Raw genomic sequence first — 23,077 nt, 5'->3', positions numbered from 1 at the left:
CTTTTAGATAGTAACTCCACCAGGTGAACACAAAAGTAATGCCAGTGCTAAGGCTGTGTCACATGGCCTGGATCAGATGACTTGGCAATATGGTGCTGTTGTACGTTGCCTTAAAAGCTCTTGCTAGTCCCTTTCTGTAGCTAGCGTGTACTATTTCTATCTCTGAGCAGGCTGCATGAGTATCCCAGAGGTTTTGGGAGGCAGACTGGCAAATGTTCGTTGCAGACTGCAGTCTGTAAGCCCTTGTCGGCTTTAAAAGGCGCTGCGGAAGGAGCAGTGTCAGCTCTCGTGTGTTGGGCTTTCTGCACTTAGCTGCTCCCCATGCTGGGTGCACACCAGCTGTAGAACGGACCCAGCTGAAAAGTAACATGCTCTGCCTGTTGGGGAAGGGTGCTTTCTATTGTTTAGGGTTAACACATGCCTCTGAAATGAAAAGGTTAACTGAAGCTATATTGCAACTTCCCATCTCGCTAGCAAAAATAAATTATTTTTTTTTTTAATGTGGTGAATGTATGGGGATCTGTACTTCTCTGGTGGGTAGCTCAGGTGGGTAACCAAGGGCAAGCTGTTGGCTAAAGTGTCACTCATAACTGAGCCCTGGCCCAGAAGCACTGGAGTTGTGCTGATTACAAGACTTGAAAGTGGTTGTCAAACCTGACAGTGCAGAACACAGTGGTATTGGGCAGGTGGGAAAGTAACAGTGGCTTCTGAAATGGTGAAATACAGCAGAGGAACTGCTTGAAGAATGATTACTAAAACTGGTGTCTCAGCTCTGAGACTACTGTTTGGGATAAGTTTACCAGCTCACTGAAGATTCAAGTAAAAGAAAGAGAGGACAACATCATTATTTGTATATTAGGAGTAATTTAGAGATTAGCAACCATGCTGAAAATTGTTTTTGTAAGCAGATTTCTTAACTAATGATTCCTAAGACACAAATGAAATCTTTCTTGGTCTACTAGACTGCTTAAAGTAATATAACATTTTCTGATCCCATGGATAAATTGAATAAATCAGCTCTGATCAGAATGTGAATTTTAAGTCTATGAAAATAATACATTTTATATTTACTTACCTTTCTGTACTTGGTTCATTAGTGTTTCTTTGGGTTTATCTTGAATTACTTGATTTTTTTTTTTTGCTAGGCTTTTCATCATTTAGTAATACAAGAATCAAATGTAGTGGGGTGGGGGAGGTTTGCATTGTAATCTGAGGTGTTTCATTAAGTCAGAAGGAGGTTTTGGCATGCTGAAGTATGCTGCTTGTTGCTAGGCTACTAGCAGCCCTTATAGCTAGAATATGAAGTTAAAATCCATGTTGAATTTCTCGATGATTCTCAGTGCATCTCTGTTTTGTTATTTGGCATATAATTAGTCAGCCTCTTGAAGGAAAAATTATAGTTTTTCCCCCTCTGGGCTTTCAGCAAGCTAATTATTTTTTGTGTAACTGCTTTTGCTAATTATGCAGATGCCTTATTCCTCTGGGACAAATACATTTTCAGCATGAAAGAACCAATAATTGCCTGCTAGTCAGCTGCTGTCTTCGCGTGGCATTGTGTGATGATCTTTAGTTGGATGTGATAGAGAGACTATTGGACATAAACAGATACACCAAGAAATTAATGGTGTGTGGGTTTCCTTGGTATTATGTCTGAAAGGACCTGAACATAATCTGTACCATTTTTACTTGGATGTGAATTGAGTTTTGATCTGACCTGGACTCAGGAAGACTTTATAATCAAGTTTCAGGACAGATTAAGGAAGAAATAAGTCATCTACTGAGAGATACAGGCTGATAGGAAATGATGACCCAAACCAAAGCTGTTAGTAACCAGAAAGTTTCATTGTGTTTTTAATGCTCTTGATCACTGCAACATCATAATATGAAATTTTGTGGTGTAAACCCTTATTTTTTTATGTAAGTCACACAGGTTTTGGGAGATGGTTCAACACTGGTGTGTGCAGGGATACTGTGGTGGTGTGCTTGTATGGTACCTGTGGGTAGGGAGGGGACTGAACTTTCTTGTCTATGCTGAATTTTGTCTTTGCTCGGAAGAATAAGATTTAGGGATAGTGGAAGTGGCAGTGGTCTTGGACTGCAAGGAAATTGAAGCAGGAGATCCTAAAGCCAGAAGTCTGGAGCTGAGATCTCTTCCCCATGGATATTTGTGCAGAGTGAGATGACGAGAGTTGCCTGTGTGAATTAGCATTCTAAGAGTAAGCAGGTTAATTAAGACAATGTTAAAACAGCAGATGTGATCATTCCAGTTACTGAAAGTTTATGAAGAAGGAGCTGTTTTACTCTTGAATAGAACTACTTCTATATTTGAGATATTAAGGTAAATATGCTATTTGCTGCATGAATTCTGATTATGAAGTTGACAACTTGGAGGCAATTAGATGGAAACTACAACTATTCTAGATTTCTGTGTTTTACTGGTAATAAAACTGAGTCACTGAATGCTATTTTTATATTTATTATAAGGAGGAAAAATCACCCACATTTGCCAAACATTGCTATCCATCTGTGGGCGGGATATTGTTTGTTTGTCAACACACATCCAAGCAGCAGAATTACAGACTGGAAGGAGGGGTGACTGTAATAACAGAGTTTGAACCAACAAATGCTGCACTGTGCTTTTTTGGATTTATTGCTCCTTGTGCAATTTAATTTCGATTATGGCTTGTTCTCTATGAAAGATGAAATAGAAAATTAAATGGAAAATTCTTTTCACTAACTCAACATAATAAAAGCAAGGCAATACCCCTTCACCTGCATGGGGGCTGAGAGCAGTATTTGAGTAATATTTGAATGAGTACTATTAACTGATAGTACATCCTTGTGGAAAGTATAAATGGAGAAGACGAGCTCTGCTCCCTTCCTATTACACAACTTTGTAAATAAGCATATTATGCTTCCTGGATTTTAAACTCTCAAATTTAGAAAGGAGGGATGTGAACAAGCAGGCACAGGAGGACACATGGTGCTCAGCTGAATGCTGAGCCAGCTTTTATTTTGGAGGAGCGGTGGCAATCGTCTGCTAGGTCACACAGAGAAGTCGTTTAGGAGGGTGGAGAGTTTGCTGGTGGTTAAGTTGCTGAGAGACATGTACTGTAGGGCTGCTCCCAGAGCACAGTGCTCTTCCCCAGCATCTCACCGGCACTGCAGATAATGACTACAGGGAAAGGTAGGTGCTAATGAATATGCCACAGGGGTGGATGAGTTTATTTGTTAATGTCTGAATATTTGCCTGTTAAATTTCTTTTTAGCGGTGTGAAGAGACTGAAGCAATCTTGCAGTAAAAGTGGAAGTTTAAAAAATAGCCTGTAAGCATCTGTAGCCTGGTGGCATCAAGCTCAGTTTAAGCTTCCACAAGACATGATAAATGATCTGCTTGACGGAGTGAAGGAAGATGATGATGTGTGCATATATAAGGGAACAGAACACGTTGTGAAAGGTGAAGGACAGGTATTTTCAGATAGCCTTCCTGGTCTGTGATGTTTTTGAGTGATCACTGAGGTTTTCATTTCCTAACTCTTTCCTTTTGCAGTATCAGTTGGGAAGATTATTTAAATTGGTTATAAGTACTTCTGAATTATCTTCAAATCACAGTTCCAAGAATGTGCCAAATGGAGACATCACTGGTTTCTGTGTATTTGTGTGTGTTAAATGCATTTCTGTAACAGAAGGGATATATGTGGAAATCGGAGGAGCTGGAGGGGACTAGGTGAAATGGAAAGGCAGAGGAGCTCTGTATCTATTCACCTGTGAAGAATTACTTTAAAGGCTGGAAGCATGTATTGCTTATATTTATGATGCATCAGAAGCCTCTGCCTTTCGTCTTTAGCTTTCAGAGGAAATTATTTCTGTTAGCCATCTTTACAAAAGCTGCATCATTCTCTTCCCCCTCTTCTCTCCATTTGGTGTACCTGTTGTCCTGTTGAAATCTTTATTACACTGCAGATGTAGTAGACTAAATTTAGGAAATCTGAGATTTTCAGTATCTGGGTTGTATAGATCTTGGTTTTGTATTGGTCTCTGTTGTCTCAAGATGCTGATTAATTCACAGCTCTTTTTGTAATGGATTAGCAGGTGGAAATCAAATTGAATACTGTGGAATGTGTGACAGAACATGCTATTTTTATGTGCAGTTCTTCATTTTAGGGGCTTGGATCCTTTTGGAATATTACGGTTTCACAATGCTCTTTCAAGGCAGTTACTACGTGTACTTTCAGAGGAGGCAGGGGATGCATGTGTGTGGTGTTACTTGTGAACAGTCAGTAAATGCCCCCCAGCTCCAGGAACAAAACACCAAAACCTGTCTAGGCTGGTTCTCCTTGTCATTGTGAACTATATCGCCCGTCACTGGACAGTTCTCACCACCTACAGCTGAGATACTTTTTCACACTGGCTTCTCCTGCCCAGGTCAAAAGAGGAGTTGAGAATCACAAAATACTTACTGTTTTTCCAAGGTTGGAACAGTGTTGAGTAATTGATGTATGTAACTTGTTTTTAAAGAAAACAAGCACATATTTATTGTTGTTAATGAAGCATGATGATTTCATCTTACTGGGAACTTTTAGCTTTGAAAGATCAGTTGGTGGAATGAAGAGCCTGGGGCTATAGTCCAGCTGGTCTTATCTGTTGGGAAATGTCTGACCTCCAGGTCACCATTGCTTGACTACTATGGTAGTAGCACATTAGAAGAAAAATAAGTTTGTTAGTGCTATTGTGACTTCTGGATTGAATCCGAAGGACCTTGACCCTAGGGATTCCTTTGCAAAGAAGCAGTGGACTAGAGTTACCCTCGTATGTGTGTTATCAATTCCCTAACCCCGGATGGTTTTATATGAACACAGAAATGCTTTTTTGGCAAAGCTTTGGTGTAACCGAGCAGGACCACTCTACCACTGCATTTCATGGTATTTCCAACAGATGTGCATGAAATATAGGCTAAAGGAGTGAGCAGCTAAGTGATGAGACGATGCTACCTCATGAGCAAAACGTACACAATTCCATTAACAGTGATGGAGGTTAAATGCATGAATATCCTGCACATGTGGAGATGAGCTTCTTCAAGCAGGGCCTGTCCTCTTCTTCCCCTTTGGTAAAAGTGCAGTGTGGATCTGAGGGACCTCAACTGTTGACTTAGAGAACACATGCAACTTGGAATACATTGCAAGGATGAAGCTACGGTCCAGTGTACATAACAATAATTAGATGAATTAGAAAAGATCCTAAACCCTTCCCATGGAAACTGCGGTAACATCTGTTAAAGCTTCAGAGGCAATAATGTCTCAGTAATGCTTAGTAGCATTGCTGTTTTCTCTGCTGTGTTTTTTTCCTCCAATTTCTTTCACGTCTTTCAGTGTCAGGTTGGTTTAATCTGTAAAACAAAGCCTCAAATCTGCAGTGATTATTGTATTTAAAATCTCTGGAGCAGTCTCCTCCTATCTTCTGTGATGCTTTGCCTAGCTGGATCTCCTTTGCAGAACTTTTGTCTGAAAGAGTTTAGGGGTCAAGCCTGGAGTGGTATTAACTCTAGTGACATTTTCACATGAAAGGACTAACTCAATCTCACTTTTTTTGGTCTGTTAGCTTTGTCATTTATTGTACACAGCGTCTTCCACGGGCAAATTTACCAATAGGATGGTTCATACACATGCATGCGCACACACACATATATCGGTCATTGTGAATGTAGCAGTGTTTTAAGTCGACCTTTTAATTCTCAACAATTCTTTGAGAGACAGAAGTACAAATTACTCAAATATCCTAAAGGAAGGCTGTCACTTTTTACTCAACACCAGGTTGCCCTTAGTGTATCTCATAGTTGTATATACTGCAGATTTGTGAAGCTTATTTGGGTAGTGTTAGTTTATGTATTTCACACACTCTTGACTTCAATGCTTGTTGGTGAGGCACAGTAAAGTACTTCAGTGAGCACAAGTGAAGGTGTCACAGTCTTTCTGCTGCAATAGAGAGAATTATAAAATCGTTCTTGACCTAGGAAATTTTGTGTGAGGCTCACAAATAGTTCAGTCTCCACAAAAAGCAGTGGAGATGTGGGGGTTTTTCCTCTTTTTGTTTGTTGGCTATGTGCTGGGCTCTTGAGAGTAGTCTCCTGATACTTCTATAAGTGAATGCTCTGGGCTGTTTTTATATAGAATCACTGTCCCAGTTAGAATTAAATTGGTGTCCTTAATCAGCAGCCTCAGCAATGGCCAAAGACTGCTTGGGGGAGAGGAAATTCCTTGCACCTCTTGTGGAGCGCTTTGAATTCCTGTGCTGCTGCTCTCATTTATTTGATGAGATTTGTTTTCAGGTTGAGCATGTAACAAGTGAACCGAATTTAACGGCTGTAATTAACAGCCTCTGAGGACAGCAACCACCCAAAGGTAATCAGTGAACTACAGGATAGTCTTTTAGGGGCAATAAAAGTACTTGAGACATGGATGTTTCTCCTGCTGGTGACAAGGAGCATCCCTGCCCTTGCAGAACAGTATTACATATATAGCACAACCACAGTAGCTGCAGCATCCGTAACTGAGTTTTAATTTAAGTGTCTAGACTGAAGAGTGCCTGGTTGATTTCTAAAAAACCTAAGAGCAAACGCTTGCAGGCTTGAAGGTCTTACAATATCTAGTCACTTTTCATATTCAAATCACTGACCTTAGGCTGGATAGGATTAGCCTACTAAGTCCATTTCTGAGAAAGACATACTGATATAGATAGTGTATCCAGTTTTAATATACAGTGGTAGAACAATAACTGCAGTTACAGCCCTGTGAATCGGGGGCATGAAGAGGACCTTTTTTCTAAACGCAGGAGTGGACAAGTGCTGGTTTGTTACTCCAGTGGGAAGTACAGTTAATGCATTGTCCGCACTTGGCCCAGATCTGGCATTACATTGCCCTCCTCCGTCATTATGTTTGGCTGAAGTGTTTTATTTGTAGCTTAGATGTAGTGATGTGAAACAACAAAACCAAGCTATAATAAGTAAAAGCGTCCCATTTTTGTAGTATTAAGACAGCAAATACTGTATAATGACTGGGTTTCTTGCCTGCTGAAGGAATTAATTCTGCCCTGCTGGTCTGTCAAAGGAATCCTTTTGTTGCGTTGTGCAAATCAGTTTGAGTCTCTTTCTTGTTTATTCCCCTGAAGCCCAAAACTGCAGACAGCCCTGAATAATTCTGGCTTGTTTTGCACCATACATATAGCCTGCAGGGAGCTCGCTGCAGCCACATCTTCTGGACGAAAACTGCTAATGGCTGCTTCTTTGCAGTTGGTCTTCAGAGTCACAGAATCACAGAACCGTCTAGGTTGGAAAAGACCTTGAAGATCATCCAGTCCAACCATTAAAGTCAAGCCAGGTGAATTTTAGCACAGCCAATATGCTACAGAGGAAGAGATAAATACATTCACTGTACAGTGTCATCTGAACTGCTCCTTCAGAGCTTGTCAAGGCACCACAAAAGTCCATTAGATGCTTGACATGGAAGTCTCTGGTACTACATGCAGATGCTTATGTCCAATGAATATCAAACACATATGGACTTCATTGGAGACCAGGATGGGTAGTGGTTTGATAGACAGTTTTGGATGCTTGTATGTGGAGGTAGGAAAGATAAATTTACACTGTTTTGTTTTGTTTTGGGTTTTTTTTTTGTCTGAAACCACTCCCTTTGATGTTAGTGGTCTCTTTCTAATGATTTCAATGGGAAATGAACAGGGCCCTTTGTAAACTGCTGGTTGACAATGTTGTAACAGCCCTGTATGGGTTTTACAGGCATGATTGCTCTTAGTCTGTCAGAGGTAAGGGGGAAATAGAAGATTTATATAATGAAACAGTGTTGGCACTGCTTCTCCCAGTGTTTTCTTTAGTTGGCATTGGCTCTTTTAGTGTTGGTGCTGCCTCCACCCCCATGTAATGAGATGGTTTCCTTCGGGTGTGGTGTGAGTAAAGATGTATACATCTTTAAGAAATTATGCATGTCTTCCACATACATCTCTCCTGAGTAATGGGACTCCGATCTAGTGGAGCGCTGGCTCATAATGAGACCTAACATTTCTAATTAGACCTGCTTTATGAAGGATGGGTCTAACTTTGTTCTTGATCGTTTATATTTCTCCCACTGATGTCCCCAACTCTTGCTTGTGAGCGGGAGGGAGCAGGGGCACTTCTGGAGCCAGTCCTGGAGAGGCGGGGTTGGGCACGCTGCTTTCCCACTGCAGCTCTGCCAGGGCACTTCAACTCCGATTTATGTTCCTGCTGTTTGAGCTCTGCGCTGGGCAGGAACTGAATCTGCAGAGACTTCTAATCACACGGAGCTTCTGTGATGTGGAGAGACAATCATGCTCCTTTTCACTGGAGACTTAAATAAGATCTGATCCCAAGCTTCCACAGGCAAAATGTTTATGCACCAGCTCACTGAAACTTATTTTTTGTCCCCTCCCCCTAAGAAGCTCCATATTTGTCTCTAGTGCCTTGTCTGGTGTCTTTTTTTTTTTTTTTTTTTTTTTTTTTTTTCAATGTGATATTCTGGATTTTGGCTTACTACAGTGGGCTTTCTCCAAGAATTTGAGTCTGGGATGGGTCTTGCATGTGCACCCTATGCTCCTTGCAGCTCTCCATGGTGTTCCCTGAAGCCCATTTATTATCATGGGCTCTAAAGCAGTCTAGTCCCTATTTTTGTCCAAACTATTTCTTGTTTATAGCAGTGTGGTATAAGCAGATCCATGCACTCTGTTGCCTGAAAGTGTGGGAGATGTGTTAGGATACTGGGACCCCAGGGAATTTTGTGACAGAGGTGGACTGTGTGTGCAAGGTACCATGGAGTAGTTGGAGATAAACATGAATCCTTTAGGTAGTCATTGCTAAAAATAGGATAAAAAAATTAGTATTTTCTTTGAAACTCTTGGTGAGGAAAGGTGATTGCTTGACAACTGTGGGGAACAATGTCTTTTGTATAAAGTGGGCAGAGTGCTCCATCAGCCTCAGTGGGACTTTCCCTTCTGGGCCTCCAGTATGTGTGTGTGAGGTAATTTTCATCAGCTTCCTCCCAGCAAGGATGGATTACAGAATTGTCTAAACTAGCATATTTTACCCTAGAAAACGCTGTTTGCTACCAGTTTGAGGTGAGAATATGGCTGAGCAATGTTTGATAGTGCTTTGCACCTTTGGCCAGTGATGACCCCAACAGTTGTTTTTGAAAGTAGATGATCTCTGCTCCCTTATGACATGGCAGTGATTTCTGTAAAACAGCACACAGTACAAACACCAACAGAAGACTGTGATGAGCAGCTCATCTTTTAATTTTTGGGCTAGAATCTTGAATTTTCTGTACCTGTAATGCATAACCACTAATTCCAGAAAATCTAATTGGAAATAAGACCTTTTCAAAAAAAAGATTTTTCAGTTGGTTTTATGCAAGTTCACATAGTTCAGAGATTACAGGGACTAAGGGCACAGCCCTATGCTCATTTTTCCATGAGCTGATAGTTTTTTCACTTTGAGGAGGATGAGTGAAATGCTTGAACACATTGACCAGAAGATCTCCATCTATGGAAAGTTCAAAGCTTGGCTGGATGAGACCCTGAGTCACGCATCTTTGTCAGCCCTGCTTTCAGAAGGGGGTTGCATCACTTGATATCCAGAGGTCCCTTCCAACCTGAATTATTCTGTGACTTTATTTCTTCTTGAGTAGGAGGCAGTATTTATCTAAGATCTCCAGATCCATCAAATGTTTTGTTTTTTTTTTTTTTACTCAGTACTCTTATAGCTGTGTGTCTTAGTAAACTAAAGACAGAGATTGCCAGTGTCATTTGAGATCGTGTGTTTGTACTGAACACTTTATCAAGAATGGTAACAGGGCTAAAGGCAGAAGAAAATGTGACCTCAGTTAGCAACAAGACCTGACATCAGCATGAAACGGCTGCAAGCCGCAACAGAGGCACCTCTATAAATGGCAGCGTGTATAATTTAATGTACATGCTCTGCTGCTTTGGGGTTATACTAGAATTGATGAGGCTGCTTTATACTAGTTTTATTGGTCTGTCATCATTGTGACTGTCAAGTTGCACATGGCCATATTTAGTGAAGAATTAAGATGCAGATTACTCTTTGATTTTAATATTAAGAACTTAAAGCTTGGTATTTAAATGTGGATATATTCTAATTTTCTATCCGGAGAACAGTTTGCTACAAATTATTAGGTGAGACTATATTCCATTTAATCTTCATGCTGTTCTTCAAAATATTCTTTTTAGAGGTCTTCTGAACCTTTACTTGTAATTACAAGCTTTATTTTGCTGGCTGAGCTCAGTGTTCCAGTTTCCCATGTAGAAAAACTAAATGTTTCTTTTAACTTATGATGTCTGAATGCATTTTTTTAATCTCTGTGAGAAAGTATAGTTTTTGACCCTTTTCCCTCATAATATTTGTAAAAAGAAGCTGAGTAAACCTGGTTTAAATGTAATCTAGGTGACTAAGAACCCCCTACCCCAACAAACCCACCCATGTTCCAGGCAGAAATTATCAGTGGTTTTTTGTGACAGTGGGAGAGGATGAGAGGGTTTCTAGGAATTAAAAGGATCCTGGTTCTAATATTTAAAAAATAAACACAAAAGTACTATAAAACAAAGAGGGAATGGAAGTTCTCTGGCCCATCTCCTCTATTTTGCTTTTCAGTGAAGACTTCTGAGTCTCCAGGTTGTAAGTGGAGGGAGTGTGATAGTAGGGACCCGTGTAGCTTTGCACGGGAAAGAAGGCAAGACAAACAGTTCAAACTGACACTAATTGGAGCACTGACTTCTTATGAATGCCAGTATGTAAAGGTGGCACTGAAATTCACATTTTCCATTTAACACATTTGATCTTTCCTTGCTTTCAACCTTTGGAGTGAAGCTGAAAGTGAATCTGTAGTTGTCTGTCACGTGCTATGCTTCACATGTGCCAGTTTCTCTGTTTTCTAATTCTTCTTTAAGTGAAGGCAAGCACAGATGGTTGCTAAAGAGAACCAGATGATTTGCCAGCATGGTGGTGTGTTTGCAAGAGTGAGACTTGGACAGGCTTGAGGCTGCTTTGTTGTCATTGCTTTTAGTTAAAATTTTTCATTTAGAAGGTTGAAATTTCTCAGTTCTGACCTCTCTTTTTTAGTTTGTGGTGGGATTAATTTACAGGTTTTTCCATTCTATCAAGGTGCTTGTTGACCTTTCAGTCATTTAAGAAGCCGTTCTCATTAAGTATGGAGCCTAAATGAGGATGGGACATACATGGAGAAGTTCAAATGTAGGACATGTCTTCATTCCGTAAGAGACTCATGGATTCTCCTCTCCATAGTGTCAGCAGGCAAAGGTGATCTTGTCCCTTCACAGACCCTTTCTTTCAAACAAAATAATGCCAAGAAGAGACCCTCACCAGAGGGGCAGTGTGAGTGTAGTTTCATCTTTTTAGCTCAATTAAGTTAGCTTAGCTGGACCAGAAGCCCCCCAGGTGCTGGTTAATATGAAGGCTAATGGGTCAGAGCTTGCTTCCCTGGCTGACTTGTGGTTCCTAAGCACAGATTCAGTATTTGTCAACATCTAGGGAGCTGCTGGGCTGTGCACAATATCCAGTGAACCAGGATGCTGCTGACCACTGATGGCTTCAGGCTGCCATAGCAGTACAAATAGAAAATAGCCATTGTATAACTGAGCCATTCAGTTCCAGTCTGGACAAAATAATAATTATTGCTAATTGGAAATAAAGTGAGTGCTCTGTAATGGAGGTGAGTGATTCAGGTGGCTCAGGTGACCTAACTGGCTGACTTGTGAGCCTCAGATGAACGAGACTGATCCTGCTTTCATTTTCTGGAAGATCCCAGAACTTTTTTGCTCTGAACAGATTGATAGCTGGTAAAGCAGTTGGCCACATATGATGAATAATGATCCCTAGACAGAAATATCTTCTGCAAGAATACAGGACTTAGGTGCTCATGCTTGCAAAAGGAACAGAGTGGTCCAGCAGACCCCTCAAGTTGTAACTGGTACTTGCCTTCTGTAGAAATCCTGAAGTTTTACTTACACATTGAGCATAAAAATTGAGTTTAGGGATGTGGTAAGGCATTATTTTCCCACAAATTTTATTCCTTTCTTTTTCTGAGTTTGGGCTGCTTTTGGAGGCAGGATGCGAACTGCTGGCTTGCCCTCTGTGTTGAGTTTTCAGTAACAGCTGTTGATGGACAGCAGTGCCCTATGAGCACTCCTGGGTATTTGTGGTTAAACAACAAGGTACAATTAGCTTGTATTGCATGCTGAAAATTACTGAATTGGGTGGAGAAAGATCTACGTGGCTTTCTCTTCTGCAACCCAGTCTGCTGACACTTTCTGATATGCTACTACTGATACACTCACTTTTCTGCTTTCCTTGAGTTCACATCTTTATAGATTATAGTCAATTGTTTGTGCTATTTTTTTTAATGTTCTTCATACTTATTCTTCAGATAGTCTAAGCAATGCTTGGAAACAGCTGCTAATAATAAAATCTTGGTAATTTGGTACTCTATATCTGCCTCCACTTTCACACCTCCTCTGTGCTGTTGCCACTTCCATACCTGATAGTGTTTGAGTCATGGAGTTTGTGAGCATTTTTTAATGTGCCAACAGATAGTAATCCTGCCTGTCAAAGTGAGTATTAACACTTTTACATGTAGCATAACACTGACATGGTCACTCCTTCTGCTTCTGATTTGTGAAAATGGAAAGCAAGTGCATAACAGTCTGGAATCTGACTGTTGCTCCTAAGCAGTACCGTAATATAAAAATAAATTACTTGCTTGTCAAGCTCCTTTTACTCAGTGAAGGACTAAGTGGAAACAGTGAGTCTGTGCTCTCAAGCAGTTTTTACAGCTGGTTGAACTTGCATGTGCTTTGGGACAGATGTACTTGCAGCACTGTGGGTCACTGAAAACCCAGGTGAATAAGCCCAAAAGTTGAAGGTTCAGAAATGAAACTCTTGGATAAAGTCTGTAACTCATTGTCATAATTTGAAGATTGGGTTTAGTGTCTCCTTCAGCTAGTAGAAGGAAGGTCTTGGCGTCACCTGGATTCTTGACGTTGCTACACCAAGTAATACAAATAAAAAATACAAACCACCAAATATACAATATGAATGTATAGTTTTGCACAGTGAAGTGAGAGGTTATTGTGAAATGAATGATATACAGGGACCATTAATTTTGTTGTTAGATTTTTCCTCTACAAAACATAATGAAGTTTGAACAACTTTTGTTTCTTTTAATTTTCCCCAAGTCATGTACTCCATTTTGATATGAAGCAGTCATATTTCAAAAGGTCTTTCATAGGAGCTTTATAAATATTAATGCTAGAAAGCAGACCCAAGCCATCTTAATCTTGGTGCATCCTTCTAGTGTTTGTACCTCTGACTCAAGGCATGCCTCTATCTGAATTGAAATGTGCTTAAAATAAACTATTTTAATTCTTTGACATGTGTCATTCTCTTTTGTTCCTGCTCTGGAATGTAAATCCTAGGTGTGTCTGGATGCCTTACAGCGTGTGAGACACAAAGTGCCTTCAATAACCTTGAACTTAGGCTTTTTTTGCCAGTGTACACCAGTGTATTACAGAGCATCATATATTTGAGCGAGGACCTGCAGGGGGTTCACTGGATGAGCTCACCCTTTGGAAGAAAATCATCCATTTTGATTCTTGTGAAACAGAGATGATGCTCTTCTGTATCTCTTCTGCTCTGACTCATGCCTTTTCTCCTGTATAAGAATGTGAATTGAGGGGAAAACAACAATGAAATCATCTAAAAATGAAGATTTGATAATTATGGGGCTATAGGAAATTATGCAAACACGAGGAAGCAGCATCCTCCTGATTTCAGAAGTGCTTGAAGGAGCTTTTCTTCCCTCAGCTTCGCCTGTCCTCTCTGTGGCCTGATGGTTGCAGATACTTACCTTGGGGTAATTTTCTTCATAGTGAATTCAGAAAACAAATCTCCTCTTCCCAGTAATCACTTATGGTAAACCTGGGTTCTGGGAAAGATTTCATCAGTTGGGTTTCATCAGCATTACTGCATGAAAAAGCCCCAGTAAGTAGTTGAAGACCATTATCCCAACCTGGGAATCTGTCAAGGAGTTTCCAAGATAGTGTGTCTCATACTTCAGCCTTATTTATTTCAATTTTCTGAACAGCTTGCAAGAAGCTTGTTTAAGATTAAAGCAATCTATTATTTCCTATTGTCACTCCTGATTAAGATTTATCCTCAAATGCTGTGCTGCTTGGTTTTGCAGTTGGTTTCTCGTTTGCTCTCTTCCTAACTGGTAGGATATTACAATGTTACAAATTCACTTCACCTTGATTTTTCTGCCTGTTCTTCCATGACCCCCAAATACAAAGGTGTTTCAGTCTTGTAAGGCTCAGAGAGCAAATGGGCCTAAAGTTTTGGAAGCCTCTCCAAAAGATCTTCATGCATTAAAATACATACTCTAACATGTCTGAACAGGAAGGAGGTTTAAACTGGTCATCCTTGATTCACTCTAGATAGTTATCCTAGGATTTGAACCTCTCTAGTAACTTACAAAACATCAACCAAGGAGGCATTCTCAGTGGGATTATTAGACATCTGAGTTCTCTTGGGTATGATATTGTTTTAGTCATTTTTTACTTTTAACATCAAACTCTATGAAGTGACTTTATAATAATGGAAAATAAGGGATCATGACTTCAGTCACTAGAAAGTATTTAATTGAATTTCTGGACTGAAAGGGATGCCTAACCTCTTCCTTTTTGAGCGTGATATCTGACAAATAAAGAGACACATATGCAGCAGTTTGTGAGCAGGATGGCTCACAAAGCACACAGCTCATGAAATCCCATTATATGTTTTGCAATGATTTCTGTCTTCTCTGCTTCCCTGTGTTTTGTAGAAACTTAATCTCTCTGCTTTTCCTTGGTACTTTCCAGAGCCTATTTCTAGCTCCCAAAACTTCACTTCAAGCAATGTACAACAGTTACCATACTAAGCTTTGTGCTGGTTACCTAGTTATGTGCATTACTTGCCCACAGCGAGACCAAAAATAGCTGCTGTGCTGGCAATAGAAATCACTTAGTTGAGAGTCCTGCCTTTATCTGATCACTCAAAAAAAAAAAAAATCCCACCCTACTCCAAATTAGCCAGCATATTTAGAATGTGGACGGATGGTGCCTGGTGGCAGCCAAATGGAGAGAATAACCTCATAAGCTTAATTTCCTGGTAGACTTGTCACAGTTGGCAGGAAAAGTTGCCAGGGTGTGGGGGGCTGCGTAGGTGATGCTGGAACAAGTTGGCACTTTGAAAAGAAAGATTTCACTGTGTTGGGTAATCTATGTTTTAGGCAAGTATTAAAAATCCTTGTAAGTTTTAAGGTTTATGAGTTTAAACTTTAGTGTGAATTATTTATCCCAGAACTTAAATAAAAGTATGAACTATTCATGTTGACGTGTAAATTTATGATTTTCTTTACTACTTGACACAGTATTTAACAATGCAGAAACACAGTGGTGTGATGGAGTCTGTGGTTCTCCTGGTGACTTCTGCTTGCACATGAGCAGCCTGCTGAAAAGGAGAAAGCTTGTTTCTGGGAGTCTTTGTATGGACTACACCTTACAGCTTGGAATTCCGGAATAAAGTGTAAATCGCATGTATGAAGGGAAGTAGCTCTCTAAAGGGTAGACAAATCAGTGCAAGGGGGAAGAAACTGCTAATTAGTCCATTTGAATTATCAATGCAGTGATATTTCAGGGTCACAGATGTACAAAATGTCTGTGTCAGCCATACTTTGGCTTAGGGAGAGGACAGCTCTTAAGCTGTTTAGAAAATTATTCCTTATATTAATGAAATACTGGGGTCTTTTTGCTTTTGACTTGACTCCTTCTAAATCTTGCATGGAGGCAAGTGTGCCTGTGTGAAAGCAGAAATCTATATAGATGAAAATCAGTTGTGTTTAGTTAACCAGTGAGTCTGAGATGGAGGTTTTCTTTGCATCTGCAGAGATTTGAGATTCTTTATGGCTGTTCAGATCTGGGGTGTTTAGTTTCATAAATGCCAACAGTTGCTGTTGATGTTGTCTCACTTAATGATTTCAGTGTTTTTTCTGAATGAGGAAGAATGGTACAACTTAAACCAGTAGTGCTCACCTGTCTGTATCTTGTTCTACATCACGTACTCGTAAGTTGGCAGAATCACCTGTGAGAAGGTGTGACTGCTAAGGAAAGCTGAGTAATTTTGATCCTTGCCCTAAGAGTGGTGAAAATGACTAAGACAGGCTTTCTTTGTAATCCGTTTCCCAGTTTTACATGCAAACCATTTTAATGTCTTCAGTTCCATTTAGGTCAGTATTTGTTTTATGATATCTGTAATGGCTATATCCAGAGTAAGATGTTTAACTGGGTTGTGATTAATGTTTGTATTCTTTGTGGTAAATGTAAATGATTCTGCTTGGCTTAACTTTCTTTCTTTAGGGCTAAGTTAAATTATATTACCCTGCATTTGCCGTAGCTTAAAAGCTGCACGAGGGCTGTTACTGTGGCCCAGCTGGTGTCTTATAACTTGTTAAGCAGCAATAATTTGATTGTGAATTTAAGTCCTGAGGCAAATTCATTCTTCGTTTTTACTTGACAGACTTAGCCATTGAACCAGAGGAGATCTTTTGACTGCTTGTAAATATATTTATTCATAGCTTCCCCCAACTCTTACCAAGTTCTGAACTCAGATTTAAACCAAGTGACTAAGGTCAAAGTTAGCTTGCCCTTAGTCTCTCTGTTTAGGTCTTCTTGTGGGTAAGGTGGGCTCAGGGTTAGACTCAAGTGGCATAGGAGATACAGTAGAGGAACTGGTAGAATTCAGGTCAGATGAATCGAGATTTTACTGGTCTGTCGCCACATTTTTCCAATTCTGATTTTCTAATTGATTCTGACTGATCTTTTCATTTGATGCAGTAAATAGCTTTATGTGAGGAAACTTGATTTCTTTCATCATTCTTTCGTAGTCATAAGAGCTGTGGAAGTCTTCTACTGTTCACACAATATACGGGAAGAAAACAGGATGTTTAGTGAAGAACTCAAATGACTAGCTGTGGCATCAAGTCAATTATTGAGTCCCCTTTGGGATCAACTTTCAATCATGGCAGAAAATTTTGTGTGGCTGGGTGACAGGCTTAAGTTTTACCTAGGTGCAGAGGCCTGAGCATGGTTGAAAAAGGATGCTGAGCCATGGGGAGAAAGTAAGTAGCACCACTGATGGAGGCCAAATGAGAACGGGTTAGGCAGGATTATGTTAAACAGACTGATTAGGACAGAAGTACTTGCATTTCTTTAACTGCCCTTTTTCTTTTAAAAGAAAGGGAGGAGGATCTTTGTGCCTTTTCCCCCTATATATATATATGTAAAGTCTGAACAACAGTAATTATTTTTAACTGTGCTCTGATCTCATTATTTATATAGTAAGCTCTTTAGGAAAGATGCTATTTTTCATTGTAGCACATTAAGTCCCCCAGCTTGCTCAGGGTTTCACATTGCCTCTGAAATATGAATATCATGTTCAGTACTCTGAAGTCGTTAGTGACGAAAGGAACAAAGTTTCAGCCATGTCTTGATTCCACCTTTTTATTTCCTTTCCGCCCCCCCAATCTGACTGCTTTATTTGCTGCATATACCTAATGATGGTCATTGTTTATGGAGGAGGAATGGGGATGAAGGAGCTTAGATCTATCTTTTGTTTTAAAGGAGTTGGGGGGTGCAAAAAGCTTTGGGAAAAGAGGAACCATGCTGACTGTTAATATTTATAAGCTGTGCCACATTTTTTGCTTTGGACCCTTTTTCCTGTGACTTTTCCTTGAGGCAATGGTTTGCTTAAAATGCAACTTTGACGGGTGCGTGAATAAGGCTCAAGAAACTGATGCATCTCAGGAATTGGAGGTTTCTACTTGTAGATCAGGAATTCAGAACCCATATTAAATATTAATTTCATTCTTTTAGACTCTTGTCCAGCCACATGGAAACCATATACTGTACTGAAGTGTCTGTTGAATAGGCTACTACTTAGTGTACTAAAACCTCTCCATGCTTATTTGAAATCGCATAGAGGGAAATCTGAGATATTGGTATCTAAAAAATAATCAGGTCAGGTTCTCCATGCTCTTGCATTCACCTTCATTTCTGGTGTATAGAGATGGAAGCAGAATTTAGCCTAGTGTGACGGTGATTAAATAAAGGAAATCCTATACTCTGATACATCTTCTGGCATTTGCTCTGATTCTGACTTTACTGCATGCCCTGAAGTCAGACCCTGCTGACTGTATTTTGCCTGCTTTCACTGTGTCAAAAAAAATGGAACTAATTCTGTCTAGATCATATAGCAATAAATTTTTACAAAGTATTATTAGAAATAATAATTATTGAAAATCTAAAAGTTACTAAAGAAGCATTTTTTCACTAAAACATGTCTTACTGCTCTGAGATTGGGTACTTTTTTCAAACCAGTTCTTAGAGTAAAAAATTCATAATCTGTTACTACTAGTTTCTGCTTTTGCTTCGATAAAAAGAATGTTTTCAAAGTTACTATTGAAGTTACTGATCTTGAGTGTGGTTTCGCTGCTTTTTCTGCAATGATCCTGAGAAATATAAAATTCTAGTTATTTGGTTATTGGGTTTTTATTCCCAGTTCTCAAAAGACAGAAAGTGAGCTTGATGGTTGACAAAGCATTGCTTCCCTCTGCGGGTACCTACCAAAATGTGAGTGGTGTGAGTAGGGAATGGATATTTCTCACCAGCAGTAACGGGTTGCTGATCTAAGCTCCGGATGTAGTTGAATATACTTACACAGACATTACAAAAGCTGGTACAACCTGCAAACTTTGGCGGTGGCATAATGGTGCTGCAGTATGGTTTGTGAGATCCTGTGTGTAACCAGCTTATCAAATCTAGGCTCTGCTTGCTTCCATAGAGTTGAAGTGGGACAAGAATCTTCCTTCTCTCCCCGCCCACCCTTTTGAGTGCTAGTTTTAATAGTTAGGGGTAGGCAGAAACTTTTGTGCTTTTGGTGCATCAGGAGAGTGCTGATGGAGCCAGTCAGTACTGCTAAATATACTCCAGAGCAAGGGTCAGCGTCAAGTCAGGTTCCCCATCCCTTTCCCTTACTAACAGCTGTAGTAGGTCCTCTGGAGAACATATAGCCAACTGTTTAACCTAGTAGCAATTGTCCCAGGAGCTCCTGAAGCCATCGCCAGCCATGTTGTCTGTCAAAAGCATCTCAAACCACACTTTGGTAACTGTAGATACAGAGCAAAGCCTTGGTCAAATCAAACTTTGAATTATTTTTCAATAAACAAAACTTCTCTGTACGCTTTGCTCGCATATGTGCCTTCACAGCCTTTAGTAATACACATCTGTATAAAGATGAAGCATTTATTTATGATATTTTCTTAAGATGCATGTAGACTTTGGAGTCGCTGCCCGTTGCTCCATAGTTTTCCTTTCTTGATCTTTTGTCTCAACTACCTGCAGTTTTAGAAATTTTTAGCTCATGGTTATTGCCCCACTGAGCATTTCACATTATTTTAAATGGTTATCTAATTAAAGGATATTAATTATGCATCAGGCCAGGCATTCTGGGTGGGAGTCATTGATGTGCAATGTGCATAACACCATACAGTTTTTGCAGATGTACCTGTGTCCTTGCACTAGCCTTTAACCAGGCAGATGAATGCCTCAGGAAGGAAGCCCTGGCTCCTGTTTTCTGTGGCTGTATAGGAGATGTAGGCTGACAGCCTTGTTTTTCCCTTCATTGTTCAGGAATAGCTGCATATGTTGTGTTTCTTGGCTCAGAGGGGGCTGCTTGGAAAGTTTAGGATGTGCCACCATCTCATAGGATGGTCATCCTCTGGCAAATGAGAAGTGCTGGGCAACACCTTACCCCTGTTACTGGTTGTAAATACACCTAAAGGAAGGTCTCAGGGCTGGTGCTACAGCTTCACCAGGTCCCTCCAATGCATCTTTCTGGCTTAACTTCACCAACCCAGCTATCCTCTGAGACCTGTCTGAAAAGGAAAGAAGGATGCTCTTTGGGATTTTTATCTACTTTTAGGTGTTTCTAGGAAGCTACTTTTGTGCAGAAGCAGGCTTTGCACTGGGGAGGATGTTCTGTGGTGCCAGGAAGTGGGATCTCCTGCAGCATTTCTGACTTCCCCAAATGTGCTCTGGGTAACTTGAGCATTAAGATGCTTTTGTCCTTTTTGTAACTGCTTTGTCCTAAAAATGTCAGGATGCTCTTTCCTTCCTAAAGCAGCTTTGTGCACTAGTTGTCAGTGCTTTACTACGCCTTGGTGTGCTGCACATACAGAAAACAAGCAGCTCTTCAGGAAGCAATAAGTGATAGCAATATAAAATGCAATTTTCTTTTGTTGACAGTGCTGCGTGTTAGGGCAGTCAGCATCTAGGTGAGCTATGCTTGTGATAATTACCCGAGTGGGCAGCAGCATTTGTTCAGGGAATGCCAGTGTGGATCATTTGTGCAGGGAGTGCTGGTGGGGAGCACAGACTAGAGAAGGTGCCTCTTCCTGTGATGTCATGGCAACAGATGGTACCCATAGCTGGAAGCCTGAACCTGATCTGTGGGGCTGGAGGCATCTGAGCTGTCTGCATGCAGCACTCCAGTCCTTCGCAGGGGGAAAGCATCTGTCCATTTAAAGGCTTCAGATTCCTCGTGTGCCTCTTAATTCACTTTATAGTGTATAGGCAGTCCAGGTAAAACAAAACTTCACCTGTCGATTCCCCAGGTATCTGCTTTTTCATATGGGTTTTAGCAAATAAAAGCCAAGTCGGTTCCAGCAGATGCCTCCCTGGGAGCTCGGTTTAGCACCGTCTTTGGTAGATGTTTTCCTGTAGCATTGCTGGGTACCAACCCTGTGAAATACGGAGAACTCAATTTAAAGTGTGGGTAACCTTCAAGCAACCTGTCAGGAACAGCTACATTAAAATATTTTTTCCTAATACCTTGTGATGTGATTTCTAGTTTTTCCAAGCCGTTTGCAAATGTCATTTTTTGAACATGTGCAAACCATTTTTGAAGATAATAATGAGAAAGAAAGAAAATATTTAGGATACTACTCACACCTTTAGTAGGAGGGAGAAAAAGTGATTTAGAAAAAAAAAAAAAAAAAGGTTATGAATAGGGCTTGATCCAGACTCTGGCAATGCCCTGAAGTCTTGACACCCTTGAGAATGTCCCTCAGCAACACAATTTCAGTTTATTCATGTGTTAAAAAAATAACAAATATTTCTTGCTGCTGTTGAATGGCTGTGCCTTTTGATCACACTTATATAATTTTTAGAACAATTACTGTGCAAAGTTGACCGCACACCCAGGCAAAGGAAGCTGTTGCCTGGGGTTGTGGGTGTAGTGTGGATGACCAGTAGCTGGATGCTGCTGCCGCCTGTTTTGCCTGCTGCCTGAGCTTCCGACAGAGCAGAGGCTTTCTGCAAGCACAGGGAGTCCAGGCTGTTGCCGTATGTTTTCCAGCAAGTGCAGGGAGCTGGCTAAAACCTGGAGGTGAGGGCGAGGAGGGGAAAGGTTCATCTTGCTCTCCAACCTGACGCATCCCTGCCACGTGTGCGTATGGAGATGGTGCCTGAGGGAGCTCCTGTGCTTCTGCAGAATTGAATTTTGCTGTCTTGTGAACAAAGGCAGAAGAATTTGCTTTCTTTTATATAATTATTTGCATAAATAATTAAACTTTAAGGCTGAGGAGAAACCTTAACGTTGACACTGTGCAGCACACAGGATTAATACTAAAATGGAAGGAAAACAGTATTCTTTATCATCTTCAGGAATGAAGAAAGGATTTCCCTCAGTTATACCAGTCTTGCAATAAGGCCACTAATTCCTGTAGTTCTGGAAGGAAGATATTTTCTGACTCTAAAAGATCCCCCTGGTCCATCCTGTATAAATAGGCTTTCTCATTGATTGGTATCTCCAGGGCTCAGGGTATACGACCCACTTTGAGGTTTTTATCTGCAAAGATTATGTTAAGGAGAGCACTGCGAGGAGGGAGTAATGTCTGCGCTCGGGGCTGCTGCTGGCATGTTTCTACCCAGTGCAACTTTAAAGGGTATTTTCAAGGGTCCATAGCAAAAAAAGGGACAGCACCCCCAAGTGCAGTCAGCAGGGAAAGCTGCAGCAGCAAAACACAGAAATAACAAACACACTGTTGTGGAGTGTGTAATAGACTCGGAAATAGAATGTCGGGCAGGCGCCCTGCAAGGCCTGGTAATGAACCTGTGGGTGGCAGGAGGGGTAAGTGCATGGTAAGGAAAATCTGGTTTTGCTTTTTAAATTGAAACTTTATGTAAACTCGGGCTTTTGGGATGGGTGTGTTTTTCCAAGGTTTGTGTTGTGGCTTTCCTGATGTGCTTGAGGTCTGGGGGAAAGCTGTGTGGCTAGCTGGAAAGGGCACTGTGGGGATATTGTATTTCCAAGGACGACTTTGAGGAAAATGAATCCTTATCTTTTTCTTTTCTCACTTTTTTTCTTTGTGTGCATGTCTGTGTCCATCTCCTGATTGATTTATTTATTATCAGATTAAGAATTTATTTATTTTTAATCAGTGTGGGGTGATGGTTGTGTCTGTGCAGCTCCTAGCACAATAGTATTTGATTCTTGTTTAGGTGTCTGTATGAATTATACTGAAGTAATTAGCAAAACTAAGAAATCCTGGATATTTTTATGGTTTTATCTCAGCTTTTGGTGCTTTTGTGAATTCTTTTGGCTGTTTGAGCTTTTTCTGCTGCACTCAGTATCATAGCTATTTTGTTGTCCCTTATTGCTACTTAATTTTACAAAGCTTGTAGGAATGTGAAACATTTGTACGACCTCTTTTCTAAATCTACTTAAAGCTAATGGAAACGTTCATATTTCTCAAAACTGTCTGAATGACAGTTTCACTAACTCTTAAAAGTTCCCATTTCCAGGTGTGTTAGTTTCATGAACAGGTTTCTGAAAAGCACTTTGCTGTGTTCTTTGTGTTAATGCTCATAT

At 40.4% G+C, this 23,077-nt stretch overlaps 1 protein-coding gene across 21 annotated transcripts in view; it reads left to right on the top strand.

Annotated features, from left to right (window-relative positions):
- The window catches only part of CLASP1 (cytoplasmic linker associated protein 1), a 176,948-nt gene that overhangs the window by 53,875 nt on the left and 99,996 nt on the right, over nt 1-23,077 (top strand). The window contains exon 1 of one of the 21 annotated variants that reach the window (XM_026852683.1): nt 3,071-3,187. The exons of the other annotated variants lie outside the window; for them this stretch is intronic. Within the exon in view, the coding sequence (XP_026708484.1) occupies nt 3,172-3,187 (16 nt within the window). The 5' untranslated portion in view covers nt 3,071-3,171. Of the gene's footprint in view, nt 1-3,070; nt 3,188-23,077 lie in introns of those variants that run through there. 21 annotated transcript variants of the gene reach the window in all.

This window comes from Athene cunicularia, assembly GCF_003259725.1.
Source record: "Athene cunicularia isolate RWA chromosome 7 unlocalized genomic scaffold, athCun1 chr7_part1, whole genome shotgun sequence".
In the NCBI taxonomy this organism is placed as follows: Eukaryota; Metazoa; Chordata; class Aves; order Strigiformes; family Strigidae; genus Athene; species Athene cunicularia.
This window is presented reverse-complemented; position numbering and strand designations above follow the sequence as displayed.